Source organism: Heterodontus francisci, chromosome 13 (assembly GCF_036365525.1).
Source record: "Heterodontus francisci isolate sHetFra1 chromosome 13, sHetFra1.hap1, whole genome shotgun sequence".
NCBI classification, from domain to species: Eukaryota; Metazoa; Chordata; class Chondrichthyes; order Heterodontiformes; family Heterodontidae; genus Heterodontus; species Heterodontus francisci.
The window spans coordinates 56,838,193-56,851,900 of NC_090383.1; the positions used below are offsets into that span (position 1 = coordinate 56,838,193).

Genomic DNA, 13,708 nt, shown 5'->3' on the forward strand with positions numbered 1-13,708 from the left:
ATTCCAGCAGATACAAGCCTAGTCTGTCCAATCTTTCCTCATAAGACAGCCCGCCCATTCCAGGTATTTGTCTGGTAAACCTTCTCTAAACTGCCTCCTATGCATTTACATCCTTCCTAAAGTAAGGAGACCAGTACGTACACAGTACTCCAGATGTGGTCTCACCAATGCCCTGTACAGCTGAAGCATAACCTCACTACTTTTGTATTCAATTCCCCTCACGATAAACAATAACATTCTGTTAGCTTTCCTAATTACATGCTGTACCTGCATACTAACCTTTTGCAATTCATGCACTAGGACACCCAGATCCCTCTGCATCTCAGAGCTCTGCCATCTCTCACCATTTAGATAATATGCTCCTTTTTTATTCTTCCTGCCAAAATGGACAATTTCATATTTTCCCACATTATACTCCATTTGCCAGGTTTTTGCCCACTCACTTAACCTATCTATATCCCTTTGCAACCTCCTTATGTCCTCTTCATAACTTACTTTCCTACCTGTCTTTGTATCATCAGCAAATTTAGCAACCATACCTTCGGTCCTTTCATCTAAGTCATTTATATAAATTGTAAAAAGTTGAGGCCCCAGCACAGACCCCTGTGGCACGCCACTCATTACATCTTGTCAACCAGAAAATGGCCCATTTATGCCTACTGTCAGTTTCCTGTTAGCTAGCCAATCTTCTATGCATGCCAATATGTTGCCCCCTACACCATGAGCTTTTATTTTCTGCAATAACCTTTGATGTGGTACCTTATCAAATGCCTTCTGGAAATCTAGGTGCAATACATCCACCGGTTCCCCTTCACCATAGCACATGTAACTCCCTCAAATAACTCCAATAAATTGGTTAAATATGATTTCCCTTTCACAAAACCATATTGACTCTGCCTGATTATCTTCGATTTTTCTAAGTGCCCTGCTATAACATCTTTAATAATAGCTTCTAACATTTTCCCTAAGACAGATGTTAAGCCTGTAGTTTCCTGCTTTCTGTCTCCCTCCCTTTCCAATCTAACGGAACCTTTCCCGAATCTAGGGAATTTTGGAAAATTAAAACTAACCAACTATCTCACTAGCCACTTCTTTTAACACCCTAGGGTGAAGTCCATCAGGACCCGGGGACTTGTCAGCCCACAGCTCCAACAATTTGCTCAGTACCACGTCCCTGGTGATTGTAATTTGTTGAGTTCCTCCCTCCCTTCCATTTCCTGACTTACAGCTTATTCTGGGATGTTACTTGTACCCTCCATAGTGAAGACCGATGCAAAATACCTGTTCAATTCATCTGCCATCTCCTTATTATCCATTATTAATTCCCCAGACTCACTTTCTATAGGACCAACGCTCCCTTTGTTAACTTTCTTTTGAAAATATTTTTATTTTATTTATTATTTAGTGGTACAATCTGAAACAGGCCCTTCAGCCCACTGAGTCTGTGCCGACCAAGAACCACCCATTTATACTAACCCTACAGTAATCCCATATTCCCTACCACCTACCTACACTAGGGGCAATTTACAATGGCCAATTTACCTATCACCTGCAAGTTTTTGGCAGTGGGAGGAAACCAGAGCACCCGGCGAAAACCCACGTGGTCACAGGGAGAACTTGCAAACTCCGCACAGGCAGTACCCAGAATTGAACTCGGGTCCGTGGAGCTGTGAGGCTGCGGTGCTAACCACTGCACCACTGTGCCACCCGAACCACTTAAATAACAATCTTACTGTCTGTCTTTATATCTCTAGCTAGCTTTCTGTCGTACTCTAGTTTTACCTTCCTTTTCAATCTTTTGGTTATTCTTTGCTGTTTTTTATATTCTGTCTGATGTTCTGACCTGCCTCCCATCTTTTTCAATTATAGGCTTTTTCTTTAAGTTTGATATTATCTTTAACTGTTTTAGTTAACCACGGATGGCGGGTCCTACCCTTGGAATTTTTCTTTCTCGTTGAAATGTATCTATTCTGTGTATTCTGAAATATCGCTTTAAATGTCTGCCACTGCATTTCTATTGACCTATCCCTTAATCTAATTTACCAGTTCACTTTAGCTAGCTCTGCTTTCCTGCCCTCATAATTGCCCTTATTTAAGTTTAAAACGCTAGCCTTGGACCCACTCTTCTCACCCTCAAACTGAATGTAAAGTTCAAACATATTATGATCGCTGCTACCTAGAGGCGCCTTAACTATGAAGACATTAATTAATCCTATCTCGTTGCACAATACCAGGTCTAGTATAGCCTGCTCTCTAGTTGGCTCCAAAATGTACTGTTCCAAGAAATTATCCTGAAAGCATTCTATATACTCCTCATTGAGGCTACCTCTGCCCATCTGCTTTTTCCAGTCTATATGTAGGTTAAAATAATTATTGCTGTACCTTTCTGACAAGTTACCATTATTTCTTCCTTTATACCCCGTCCTACAGTGTGATTAATGTTAGGTGGTCTGTACGCCACTCCCACAAGTGACTTCTTGACTTTATGATTTCTCATCTCGACCCAAACTGCTTCTACATCCTGGTTTCCTGAACTTAGGTCATCCCTCTCTATTGCGCTAATGCCATCATTAATTAACGGAGCTACCCCTCCACCTTTTCCTAGCTTCCTGTTTTTCCTAATTGCCATGTAACCTTCAATATTCAGGTCCCAAGCTATGCCATCCTGCAGCTATATCTCTGTAATGGCTATCAGATCATACTTATTTATTTCTATTTGCGCTCTCAGTTCATCTGTTTTGTTTTGAATGCTACCTGCATTCAGATACAGGGACTTTTATTATTGTTGTAACCTCTAGCCTTATCTGTTGATTTACTCTTAGATTAGTAAGCTCTGACCCTTCCTGTCACAGTCTGTTTTTCATTTCCCATATTAATACCTTTCTCTCTTGCCTTGATTTACTATATCTTCCCAAATTTGATCCCTTGCCCCCACTATTCAGTTTAAAACCCTCTCTACTTCCCTAGTTATGTGACTCGCTAGAACACCAGCCCCAGCATGGTTCAGGTGTAGACCGTCCCAATGGTACAGACACCACTGTCCCCATTACTGGTGCCAGTGCCCCATGGACTGGAACCCACTCCTGCCACACCAGTCTTTGAACCATGCATTAATTTTTCTAATCTTATTTGCCTGATGCCAATTTGCACGTTGTTCAGAGATTATTACCTTTGAGGTTTTGCTTCTTAATTTGGTGCCTAGATCCTCATACTGACTATGCAAAACTTCTTTCCTTATCCTGCCTATGTCGTTGGTACCTACATGGACCACGATGACTGGAACCTCCCCCTCCCACTGTTATTTTCTCTCCAGCCCTGAGCAGATGTCCCGAACCCTGGCATTGGGCAGGCAACACAGCCGTCTGGACTCTCGCTCTTTGATGCAGAGAACAGTGTGAATCCCCCTAACTATACTGTCCCCTACTACCACTACATTCCTTTTTTCTCCCTCTACTTGAATGGCTTCCTGTACCATGGTATCATGGTCAGGTTCCTCATCCACCCTGCAGCCCCCACTCATCCAAGCAAGCTGAAAGAACCTCAAACCTGTTGGACAATCACAAAGGCTGAGGCTCCTGCCCTCTGGGTCTCCTTACCTGCCTCAGCTCCAGCCACACTCTCCTGTCCCTGACCACGGACCAAATCAGAAGACCCTATCCGAAGGGGTGTGACCAGCAATCATAATATGATATAATTTTACATTCAGTTTGAGGGTGAGAAGAGTGGGTCCAAGACTAGAATTTTCCAGGCCCCCACCACGACCCCCGATGCCAGAGGGCTCATAACAAGCACCAAGATGTAGCTTGGCTGGTGGTGAGAAGAGCCCTCCCTGTCAGATCCTTCCTGCATGCCCCCTCTCACCCCCTCTGCACAATGCCCTCGAGGTGGCTGTGGTGGGGAAGGGTCAGTTGCCCACCTCCTTCTGGTATGTGTCTTTGCAAAGCAGGTGTGGAAAGAGATGCAGTGGTTTTTGTCGAGGTTCATCCCAAGCAGCTCTGTAACACAGGAGTCTGTGCTCTACGGGCTGTTCCCAGGAACACACACCGAGATAAACATCAACTGCTGCTGGAGGACTATCAATTTGGTGAAAGACGCTCTTTGGTCTGCCTGAAACTTGCTGGTCTTCCAGTGCAAAGAGATGTCCACGACCGAGTGTTGCAGACTGGTACATTCCAAGGTCCAGGAATACGTGCTGAGGGACGCACTAAAGCTTGGGGCAGCCACGGCAAAGGCTCAATGGGGAAAGACCACGATGTAAGGTCTCCCCACCAAGCTGAACTGAGGGGCTGGATCCATGGAAAACCCCTCAGGCTGTAGCCAGAAAATATGGGTTTGCTGCAAAATGTACATGGCATGTAAAATGAAATGGAAGGGTTGTGAGGCAACTCACTCCTGTATTGAAGGAAACTGATCTCCTTTGCACTCTTTGTATTGTCGACTTGGTACTGTTTTGTAATGTATTTTTTTACAGATTTTTATGAATAAAGTATATTTTGGGAAAAAAAAGCTCATAAAATTCAGCCTTGTTGAAAGCTGAGTTTAGAACAGGCTGTATGATCCTGAAAATCTGAAGGGTCGAAAGCATAAATGTACGTTGTGTACTATTAGTGAAAAGGATCTGTGATATTTAATACAATTTTCAAAACTGGGAACTAGCATTAACCAGAGACAAAGGCTAACTTTGCTGGCAATGTACCAACTGTAAGATGCCTTAACAGGCTTATGTCAAGCTGCAACAGGTGTTGGCTGTGGGAAAATAGTCCAGGTGATTAACAAGTTTCAACTATGAAATGTACTGAACTATTTAGAACTGTGGAAAACTGAAACACACCTAAATAATTGATTAATGGCAAGAAGATAATTTTCTGGTATGTGAGACAATGATTAAGATTGCTGTCAATCATGGAAGAAAAAGAATGAAGAGTGCGATTTAGAATAAGACTTCAGTTTGAATGGAATGCAGATCGAATTAATCAGTGTGATTGTGCATAGCACAACGTTCTTAAATGGGTACAGATGAGGCAAATTCTTAATTGAACAAATGAATAAGAATTCTTTATTTTGCATACTGCAGTGTTGCCATGAATTTGCCTCTAGTCAATGCAACCTTGAAATAGCTTTAAAAGATAGAATGAGCAAGAAAGATATTAGTAATGAGGTTGTATTACATTAACACTAGAGTTAAGTTGCTGTATATTAAACTAAATTCTCACCTCAAATCACTGTAAAATGCAAACTAATTCTAATTGGATTTGTCTGTCATATAATGATAACCTGCTCATTTTGCACAAACACACATAGGTTGGGGGGAGGAATGCATCAGTGATTTTTTTAAAATGTTTTTTTACACTGCATTACAATGTAAGTAAATTTGTGTCTTATTAAAACATTTTTAACAAAGGAAATTGACAAGTAAGGAATTAATAATGGTCAAGTTGCTTTGAAACAAGTTAAATCACTGTACATTGAAAAGGCATTTGGTAAAGTACCTAAATGATGTTCACAAAACAAACTTTCAGATGGTTCCTGTTAATTCACTTAAATATTCTATGTGAAACATTGAACCTTTTAAACTAATGCATCTGCAAAATAAAGCCATTTATTGTGGTGCAACAATTGGAAAGGGTTATTTTATGTTTGGATTTGTGCCATGTAGTCTTTTAATAATGGATTAATCCTCAAGTACACAACCATACACACTTTTGATAAGCTATATTGCTTTATACTGTTAGAAATTATTAATATTTTCACTGACACTGCTAACACCAATCTAAAGCTACCTAAAAAGCTTGTTTAATCTCTATCACAAAAAATGTATTTTTATCAGCTTGAATTATTATGTTCCATATCCATTTTCCATTTCTTGTTTTCACATTTTTCCCACAACCCACCTCCATTTAAATCACAAAAGACTAACCTGCAATATCCCCATAACAAATGATTAAACAGTGTCAAATTTGGATTTATCATGCATCCGATAACATAAAAAATAGCTGATGTTTGACATACAGTCCTTGATGTTGAAAAGTACTTCTGCTTTGTAGAAAAATAAGGCAGCCATCCTACACCATGCACAGCAGTGAGATAAATGTTCAGTTAATTTGCACTGTTTATTTTACTTTGCTTTTGAATTAGCATGAAGAAAATATAAATTACTTGGCAGTGTACAACAATGCAAAGCTTTGCTTTTTTGACCAAAACCTTCCACCAATTTGTATTATAACAATTTTTAAGGAAAAATGTACAGATCTAACTGGTTTATTTCTCTAGACACTAGCTCAGTTGGACAAATCTACAAAATAATTCTGCTTTCAATCTCTTAATAGATATTAAACAAATGGTATACTTTAATGTAGTGTATTTTGAAATTCTCTGACAATGCATTTTTAACAAAATGTGTAGAAAGGTATTTGCTTTGTATCTTGAAATTTGTATTTTAATTTGATAGTTTGATCTCTTAAAATGTTTATTTTATGTTGCTTTCTTTAAAATGTGTTCACAATGTTCTGATAGTATTCAGTTTAGCCTATGAATTGTAAGGTGATAATGTGTGAAATCTGCTTTAAAACCACTGATAAGAACAATAAAAATAGACTAAAAGTAAGCACAACACAAAACTTAATTCAGTTCCCCAGTATCAGAAATTAGAACACCAAATAATGCAAATGTTTGCATCTGCACAAAAGATAGGAATCCCTGTTGTTAAAATGGCCTGCTCAAAGGTGTCTTCCGTGTGGTTTCATCTAAATGCCCTTATTTTATTTTCTCTAGTCCAATTACATAATTAATTCATGGGCTTTATAACCTTTGCACTTTCAGTTCAATAAGCTGCTACAATTTTAATAGTTATCTGTTTCACACTGAGACTGGTTCAGTGATGTTGGAGAATGAATTGTGCAGAATCAGCCCATGAGCAAAGTACTGATTTTGTAGGTATTCCCCTCTTAATACTCAGTCCATATCCTCTGATTTTATACCACATTTTGTTAGTGTTCTTTTGATATAGGGAATGGCTTCTTCAACAAACCACCTGCGAGTGTACATAATCATCATGACATCAAGGAGCAGGTTACGCTCTCTTTTCCTGAAAAAAATCAAAATATCAGGAAGATAAGAATTTCTGCTTTGGCCAAAATCAGAAAATTGCATACAAAATGCACTTTAAATTGCGCGAGTTAAGATACCGTTCAAGTTTCTGCTAAAATTAATTTGCATAAACACAAACTTAAAATCTTCCGTGAACCAGTGCAATCGAGCAGCGTAAGAGCATGTAATTGTTTTTTTTCATTAAAGTGTATTCCTTGGTGTATGTACCTGGTAAAGCGTTAATACTGTAAAAATGGATTAATCAGCAAAAATAAGCATTTGTAATAACTTGTGAGTAACCAGATTTAAAATCAGTGGAACTGACTTAAATAAAAACTACACTGAACCATTTCATAGCTTCATTGGTGTACATTAATTAGCTTCGGAAGGATGCGAGCATAAGAGGGGTGACAATCCCAGGCAGCGGAGGCACTCAGGTCAAAACCTCCCTGTACATGGATGACGTCGCCGTCTTCTGCTCAGATCCGCTGTCTGTGCGCAGACTGATGAGCATCTGCGACCAGTTTGAACTGGCCTCGGGAGCCAAAGTTAACCACGGCAAGAGCAAGGCCATGTTCTTTGGGAACTAGGCTGACCGATCCTTTGTCCCCTTCACCGTCAGGTCAGACTACCTGAAGGTGCTGGGGATATGGTTCGGAAGGGCCGGGGCGTGCAGCAAAACCTGGGAGGAGCGAGTAGCTAAGGTACAACACAAGTTGAGCGTGTGGGGGCAGCGATCTCTCTCCATTGTGGGTAAGAACCTGGTCATCAGGTGCGAGGCGCTCACGTTGTTGCTGTACGTGTCGCAGGTCTGGCCCATACCCCACTCCTGCGCTATGGCAATCACCCGAGCCATTTTCCGCTTCATCTGGGGATCCGGAGGGACACGATGTTCAAACCTTTGGATAAGGGCGGGAAAAATGTACCCAACGTGGCCCTCATCCTGATGACCACCTTCGTGTGCGGCTGCATCAAGCTGTGTGTAGACCTCCAGTACACAAACTCCAAGTGTCACCACGTGCTGAGGTTCTATCTGTCCCCGGTGTTGCGAAGGATGGGCCTGGTCACATTGCCGCGGAACGCTCCATGCAGTTGGACTGTGCCGTACCACCTATCCTTTGTGGAGCATTTTCTGCGGGAAAACACCTTTGACCACTGATCCATCAGGCAGTGGTCAGCACAGAATGTCCTCAAGGCCCTACGGGAAAAGGAGACGGTGGATCCTGTCGGATGGTTCCCCGAGCAGACCGCCAAAGTCATTTGGCGGAATGTCTCATCACCAGAACTTTCAAACAAGCACCAAGATGTAGATTAGCTGGTGGTGAGAAGAGCCCTCCCCGTCAGATCCTTCATGCATGCCCGAAGTCTCGCCCCCTCCGCACAATGCCCCCGCGGTGGCTGTGGTGGGGAAGAAACAGTTGCCCACTTCCTTCTGGAATGTGTCTTTGCAAAGCAGGTGTGGAAAGAGATGCAAGTGGTTTTTGTCGAGGTTCATCCCAAGCAGCTCGGTAACACAGGAGTCTGTGCTCTACGGGCTGTTCCCAGGGACGCACACCGAGACAAACACCAACTGCTGCTGGAGGACTATCAATTCGGTGAAAGACGCCCTTTGATCTGCCCGAAACTTGCTGGTCTTCCAGCGCAAAGAGTTGTCCACGACCAAATGTTGCAGACTGGCACATTCCAAGGTCCAGGACTACGTGCTGAGGGACGCACTAAAGCTTGGGGCAGCCGCAGCAAAGGCTCAATGGGGAAAGACCACAGTGTAAAGTCCCCCCACCAAGCTGAACCGAGGGGCTGGATCCATGGGAAACCCCTCGAACTGTATCGGGAAAATTTTCATTTGCTGTAAAATGTAAAAATGTAATTGGCATGACAAATGTGAAATGGAAGGGTTGTGAGGCAACTCATGATTGTAATGAAGCAAATGGACCTCCTTTGCACTGTGTATTTTTTGACTTGGTGCTGTTTGAAACTGGTAATGTAATTTTTACAGATTTTTATGAATAAAGTATATTTTGGAAATAAATTTTTAAAAATCAGCTTCGTAGTAAATTAATTACTTTTTGGTTTGAAAACACTTTTAAAACATGTCTGTGCACGTAAGAAAATGAGCACAATTTGAAAAGCCATCTCTAACCAGCACAATCAACAGGATCTCCTAATTTTGACCTCAGCGCGTGGCCAGTTCTGTGGGTGGGGCCTGATCCAATTGAATTGAATTTTGAACCAGTGTAAAAGATCGCGGAAAATATGACGCAAGTGGTTTTGTGTGTAACTCGCATTTAAAATACCCCGATTATTTTGTGCTGATTTAGCCGATACCACTGATATTAGCATAAAAAGCAGAGCCTCAACCCACAGTTTATTTTGAAGGCAGTTATGAAAATATTAAATATTATGTGGGATAAATGGTGGTTTGGTTCAGTTTGCAATTTCCGTTAATACTGAAGTTTTAAAGCTTTCAAATAATTTATAATAAATATGCATTTAATGTCTATAAATGCAGTTATCTGTCGAGTGGTCTGAACCGTGTGCTAATTCAAGACAAGCAAAGACACGAGCTACAAAGAAATTGCAAAGACGTATCGGGGAAACATTTTTCAAGATCAACGTCTTCCATAATAAGCTAGTGGAGGTGAAAACCTTCGGTGCATTCCAGATACAGTTACAAGATGTGATAAAGGAACCCATAAGATTTTATTTTGAATGAATGTAATAAAACCTATATTTATTTTGTGAGCCCATCTTTATCAACACTAATGTATGCATACTTCCAGTAGAGGTCAGAAGATAGCAACCAGGAATAAGAACCCCCAATTTAAATCAACTAATTTGGTATAGACTTCGCCAGTGTATAAAAATAAAAACACTTAAAAATGAGTTTCCCCATTTAGACTGAATACTTTCATCTAATTCTCAATGTTACTACTGTAAATTTGCAGGCAGATATCTTACAGTTGTTTGTACATTTCTTTAACTTTACTGATGTCCTCAGTATATTCTTTGGCATCATCCATTCTCAAATTTGCTATTGTGGAATGTTGTCTAGCGACCGTATTTGAAGAAGGGGTTGTAACGTCAGAGTCTTCAAAGAAACAATGTCTATAATCTGGAAATAGAAAGAAGTGTATTTTTTTAAGTAATATATCCTTCTGTTCTTTTCATGTATTACAACAATAGCATTGCCATTTTTCAGTAAAAAGAATGCTCTTTCAGTGGTTTCAGAAAATTATACAATATTGCAGTATTGTTTCAATATTTAGACATCTATTATTTCATTGTATAAGATATAAAATTATGGACAAAAATGGAAAATTCATAAAATTTAACCATGGGGTCATTGGTCACAATTGCTTCATTCCACATTCATGACATCTGAACTGCAACTTTATAGTATATACTAATTAATATTAACTGATAGGCTAAATATTTTACCTCTTTGTCTGCAATCAATATTCATTTTAAGTATTATTACAAGTGCATCCTTTTTTTTGGTAAATTTTGAAGATTTGTGTTTCAAAACTGAAAAGATTCCATAGATGCTGGAACTTTGTGTGTTTTTTAAGGGAGGTCACCAGAAGGTTTTTGGACTGAGCTTGAAAATGAACAATTACTGGAAGGCACCTGTCTGCAGATCATTTCCAAGCAGGGACTGTTTTTGACTTGGGGAGATGTTTATAAAGAAGTGACAGGTCAAGATTTATATAGGTTAGGAGGCTTGACTTCTGGAATGTTTTTGGTTTCACTTTGAATTGTTAGAAAAGGCAGTTGGAGATGAACAGTGGTTTGAAAAGGAGTTAAAGAGTCACCTTGCCAAGAACAAGCCACCCAACTCGGTCTGTTCCAACAGTTTGAAAAAAAGCCTGCCAGTTTTCCAGCTCTCGAGGAGCTGAAAAGCAAGTGTAAGAATTAGACTGAAATTGTGGCTGCATTCCTCTTGAAAGGCCTGTGTCTGAAACCACTGTTGCTGCATTTCCTGGAGCCTACCCAAACTGATCTTTAACATGGCCTGAACTGTTCTAGGAAGATCCCAGTGACAGCCATCTATACACATTTGGGATGCCAAACCAAAACAAAGGACATCTTTCCATTTCTTCTCTTTCTTCTTCAAGAATTAGCAAATATTTAACCAAAGTGTTTTTTTTGGGGGGGGTCTTTTTTTTGTAATAGAGCTCTAAAATGCAAATCCCTTTTATTTTTCCAGTTAACCAATGTCTGTGTGTAAAAGTGTGAGGGACTAAGGTAAAAAGGGAACTTTAATATTTCAATCTGTGTGTTTATGCTTTACTTCATTACTGTTTAAGACTTGTTTTATAATAAACTGATAATTTTGTTGTTTATTAAAGAAACCTGGTTGGTGTGTTTTATTCTGGGATAAAAATAGAGTCGATGATTGACTGTATCGGTTAGTGAGAAAAAAATTATATATATGTTGTGGCCCCTGGAGAAGTGGAACTAGAATAAACAGTGTACTCCTCCCACCTCAGTCATAACAGCATAAAACTGGTTCATATCATATGTAACAAATTTTCATGTTTAATTAACTTTCTTACAGTCACTGTTTTCCAGCATTGGTAAAGCCATACCACCTATAGCTCACTTCCTCTTGGATCCTTTGACAGATCAAATTCTTAGGAGCAAATTTTTCTTTGCTGAAACAAAGTTGGTATTATTAGGTGCTTCAGTTCAACCTTAGTTTTATTCCTTGGTCAAAACAAATGTTAATTGAAAGTAAGTTGGTGTTATTTTCTAAAAGATTGTCAGGTATTGTTGGAAACTAGCCCATCATCTTTTTCTGTTGCTGTACTAAGTTGACTGTTCTGCAGATACTAAGAATTTTTCTTTCAACTGATAAATTATGAAAACAATGCAAATTATGAATGATTATGGTACTACATTCTGCCTTAACATTTGCAATATATTTCTAGGAATATACAAAAGAGCATAAAATCTCATGATAACATTCAAGAATTCATGATAACGTTCAAGAATTCATGAAGATGAAGCATATTATGCTGCATTTTCATTCCTTTTAAATAAATTATTCCCTGTTTACCATCATTTGTTAGGTACTGGATGACCACAATATTCTGCGATTAAGATTCCTCAATGATCATTGTCAACAGATGGTGAATTTTTATAGTATGCAATAGGAACCCTGCAGCTGGACTATTTAGTGATCAGAAATTTCCCATCTAACAGTCCCAACAACTTTCTTATTCATGACTTTCAATATCATTCAACACTGACAGTCAATGTGCATCAATACTCTACCAAGACCACTGGGCCAGGATACCAAGTTCCAAAACTTTATAACAATGTCAATGGTTTTAAAACTGAATTCCAGACATTCAGGTGACTAAGAGTTTTACATCAATAATGGATGTTTGGAAATGCTTGCATTGCAGTAATGTCATTGTATTCAGAAGTAATCTATAGCTGATTGCTTGGAGAAGTCCTCGGAGATTAAAAATGTTAGAAAAATCTGAACAGATTTTATTATTTGACACTGTAAATATGTGTCTCAGTTATATGAGATACCATATTAATTTATTTTATTTCAACATTCAAAAAGAGCCTACCTCCATTTAGACCTACTGTACTGTGTGGTAAGATCTGGTGAGAAATCGTCAGCATTTCTGTACTTGAGGTCATCGTAAGTGTGTAAAAACTGGTCTGGGGTTTAAGGTCCTGCTCTTTTTGGAAAGATTCAGTTTTCTCTTGGAGTAAACCATTTTTTGCTTTCATCTGTCAAAACATGATGTAATAAAAAAAATCACAAATGACAATAGGAATGTTTTCTGCTCAGCTTGCACAAGATTTCATTACCAATGGAAATTAGTCAATATTCTTCCAAACTAATTGTTATTGGTTAGTATGAGCCATCTATTATACATTTGTCTATGATATAAAGACTTTACGTATGTGCGCTCTTTCTGTCCATTACATTTCACAGACTGTATAATGCAAATTTCTTTGCTTTTTTTAAAGTGTGGTAAGGAAGTAAAGGTGCGAATTTGGAATGTATAGAACATTCCTACAGGAACAGAAAATATGAAAACGTTGGGGGGTGAAATTAGTCTAGGATGGTAAACAGGAAACACACGATAGTGAACCAAGAGCCTGTTTTACACTTTGACCGATTTCTTTTCCATGAATAAATGGAAAAGAACAACGAAGCAGAGGGTAAAACTCACTGCTGATTCACTAATACTGCCTGAGACCAATTTCACCCCAATGATGTCTGCAAACTTTTAATTGCCCTTATCATAAAGAAAAGAAAGTTATGTTCTCCAGGCTGAATATCAAATGAACTTACTCTGTTATTCACCACCTTTAATTTATAACCTCCTGACATACACATCTATATCTACATCAACATATAGACAAACACACACATGTAGGGCTGGATTTTGTTCCCACCCTGATGTTGGGTTTCCGGGGTGGTGAGGGAGGGTGGAGGGTGGCATTGGTGCCGGAGAATTGGAGTGGCAGCAGCCGCCACAGAACCTGACACCAGGATGGCTGGGCCCGCACTTGCCAGCCGCAGGGGCGCTTCATGGCGTCCACTCCGTGCTCTGTGACGGGGCCCAAGTTAACGTATTTAAATTATATATTT

The 13,708-nt window shown here is 39.5% G+C and overlaps 1 protein-coding gene across 1 annotated transcript in view; it reads left to right on the top strand.

Moving 5' to 3' along the window:
• Positions 1–9,898, top strand: part of fam161a (FAM161 centrosomal protein A) — a 111,760-nt gene extending 101,862 nt beyond the window's left edge. Inside the window, exon 8 of the mRNA XM_068045803.1 lies at positions 9,596–9,898. Within this exon, the coding sequence (XP_067901904.1) occupies positions 9,596–9,799 (204 nt within the window). The 3' untranslated portion in view covers positions 9,800–9,898. The remainder of the gene's footprint in view (positions 1–9,595) is intronic.
• Positions 9,899–13,708: the final 3,810 nt, after the last annotated feature.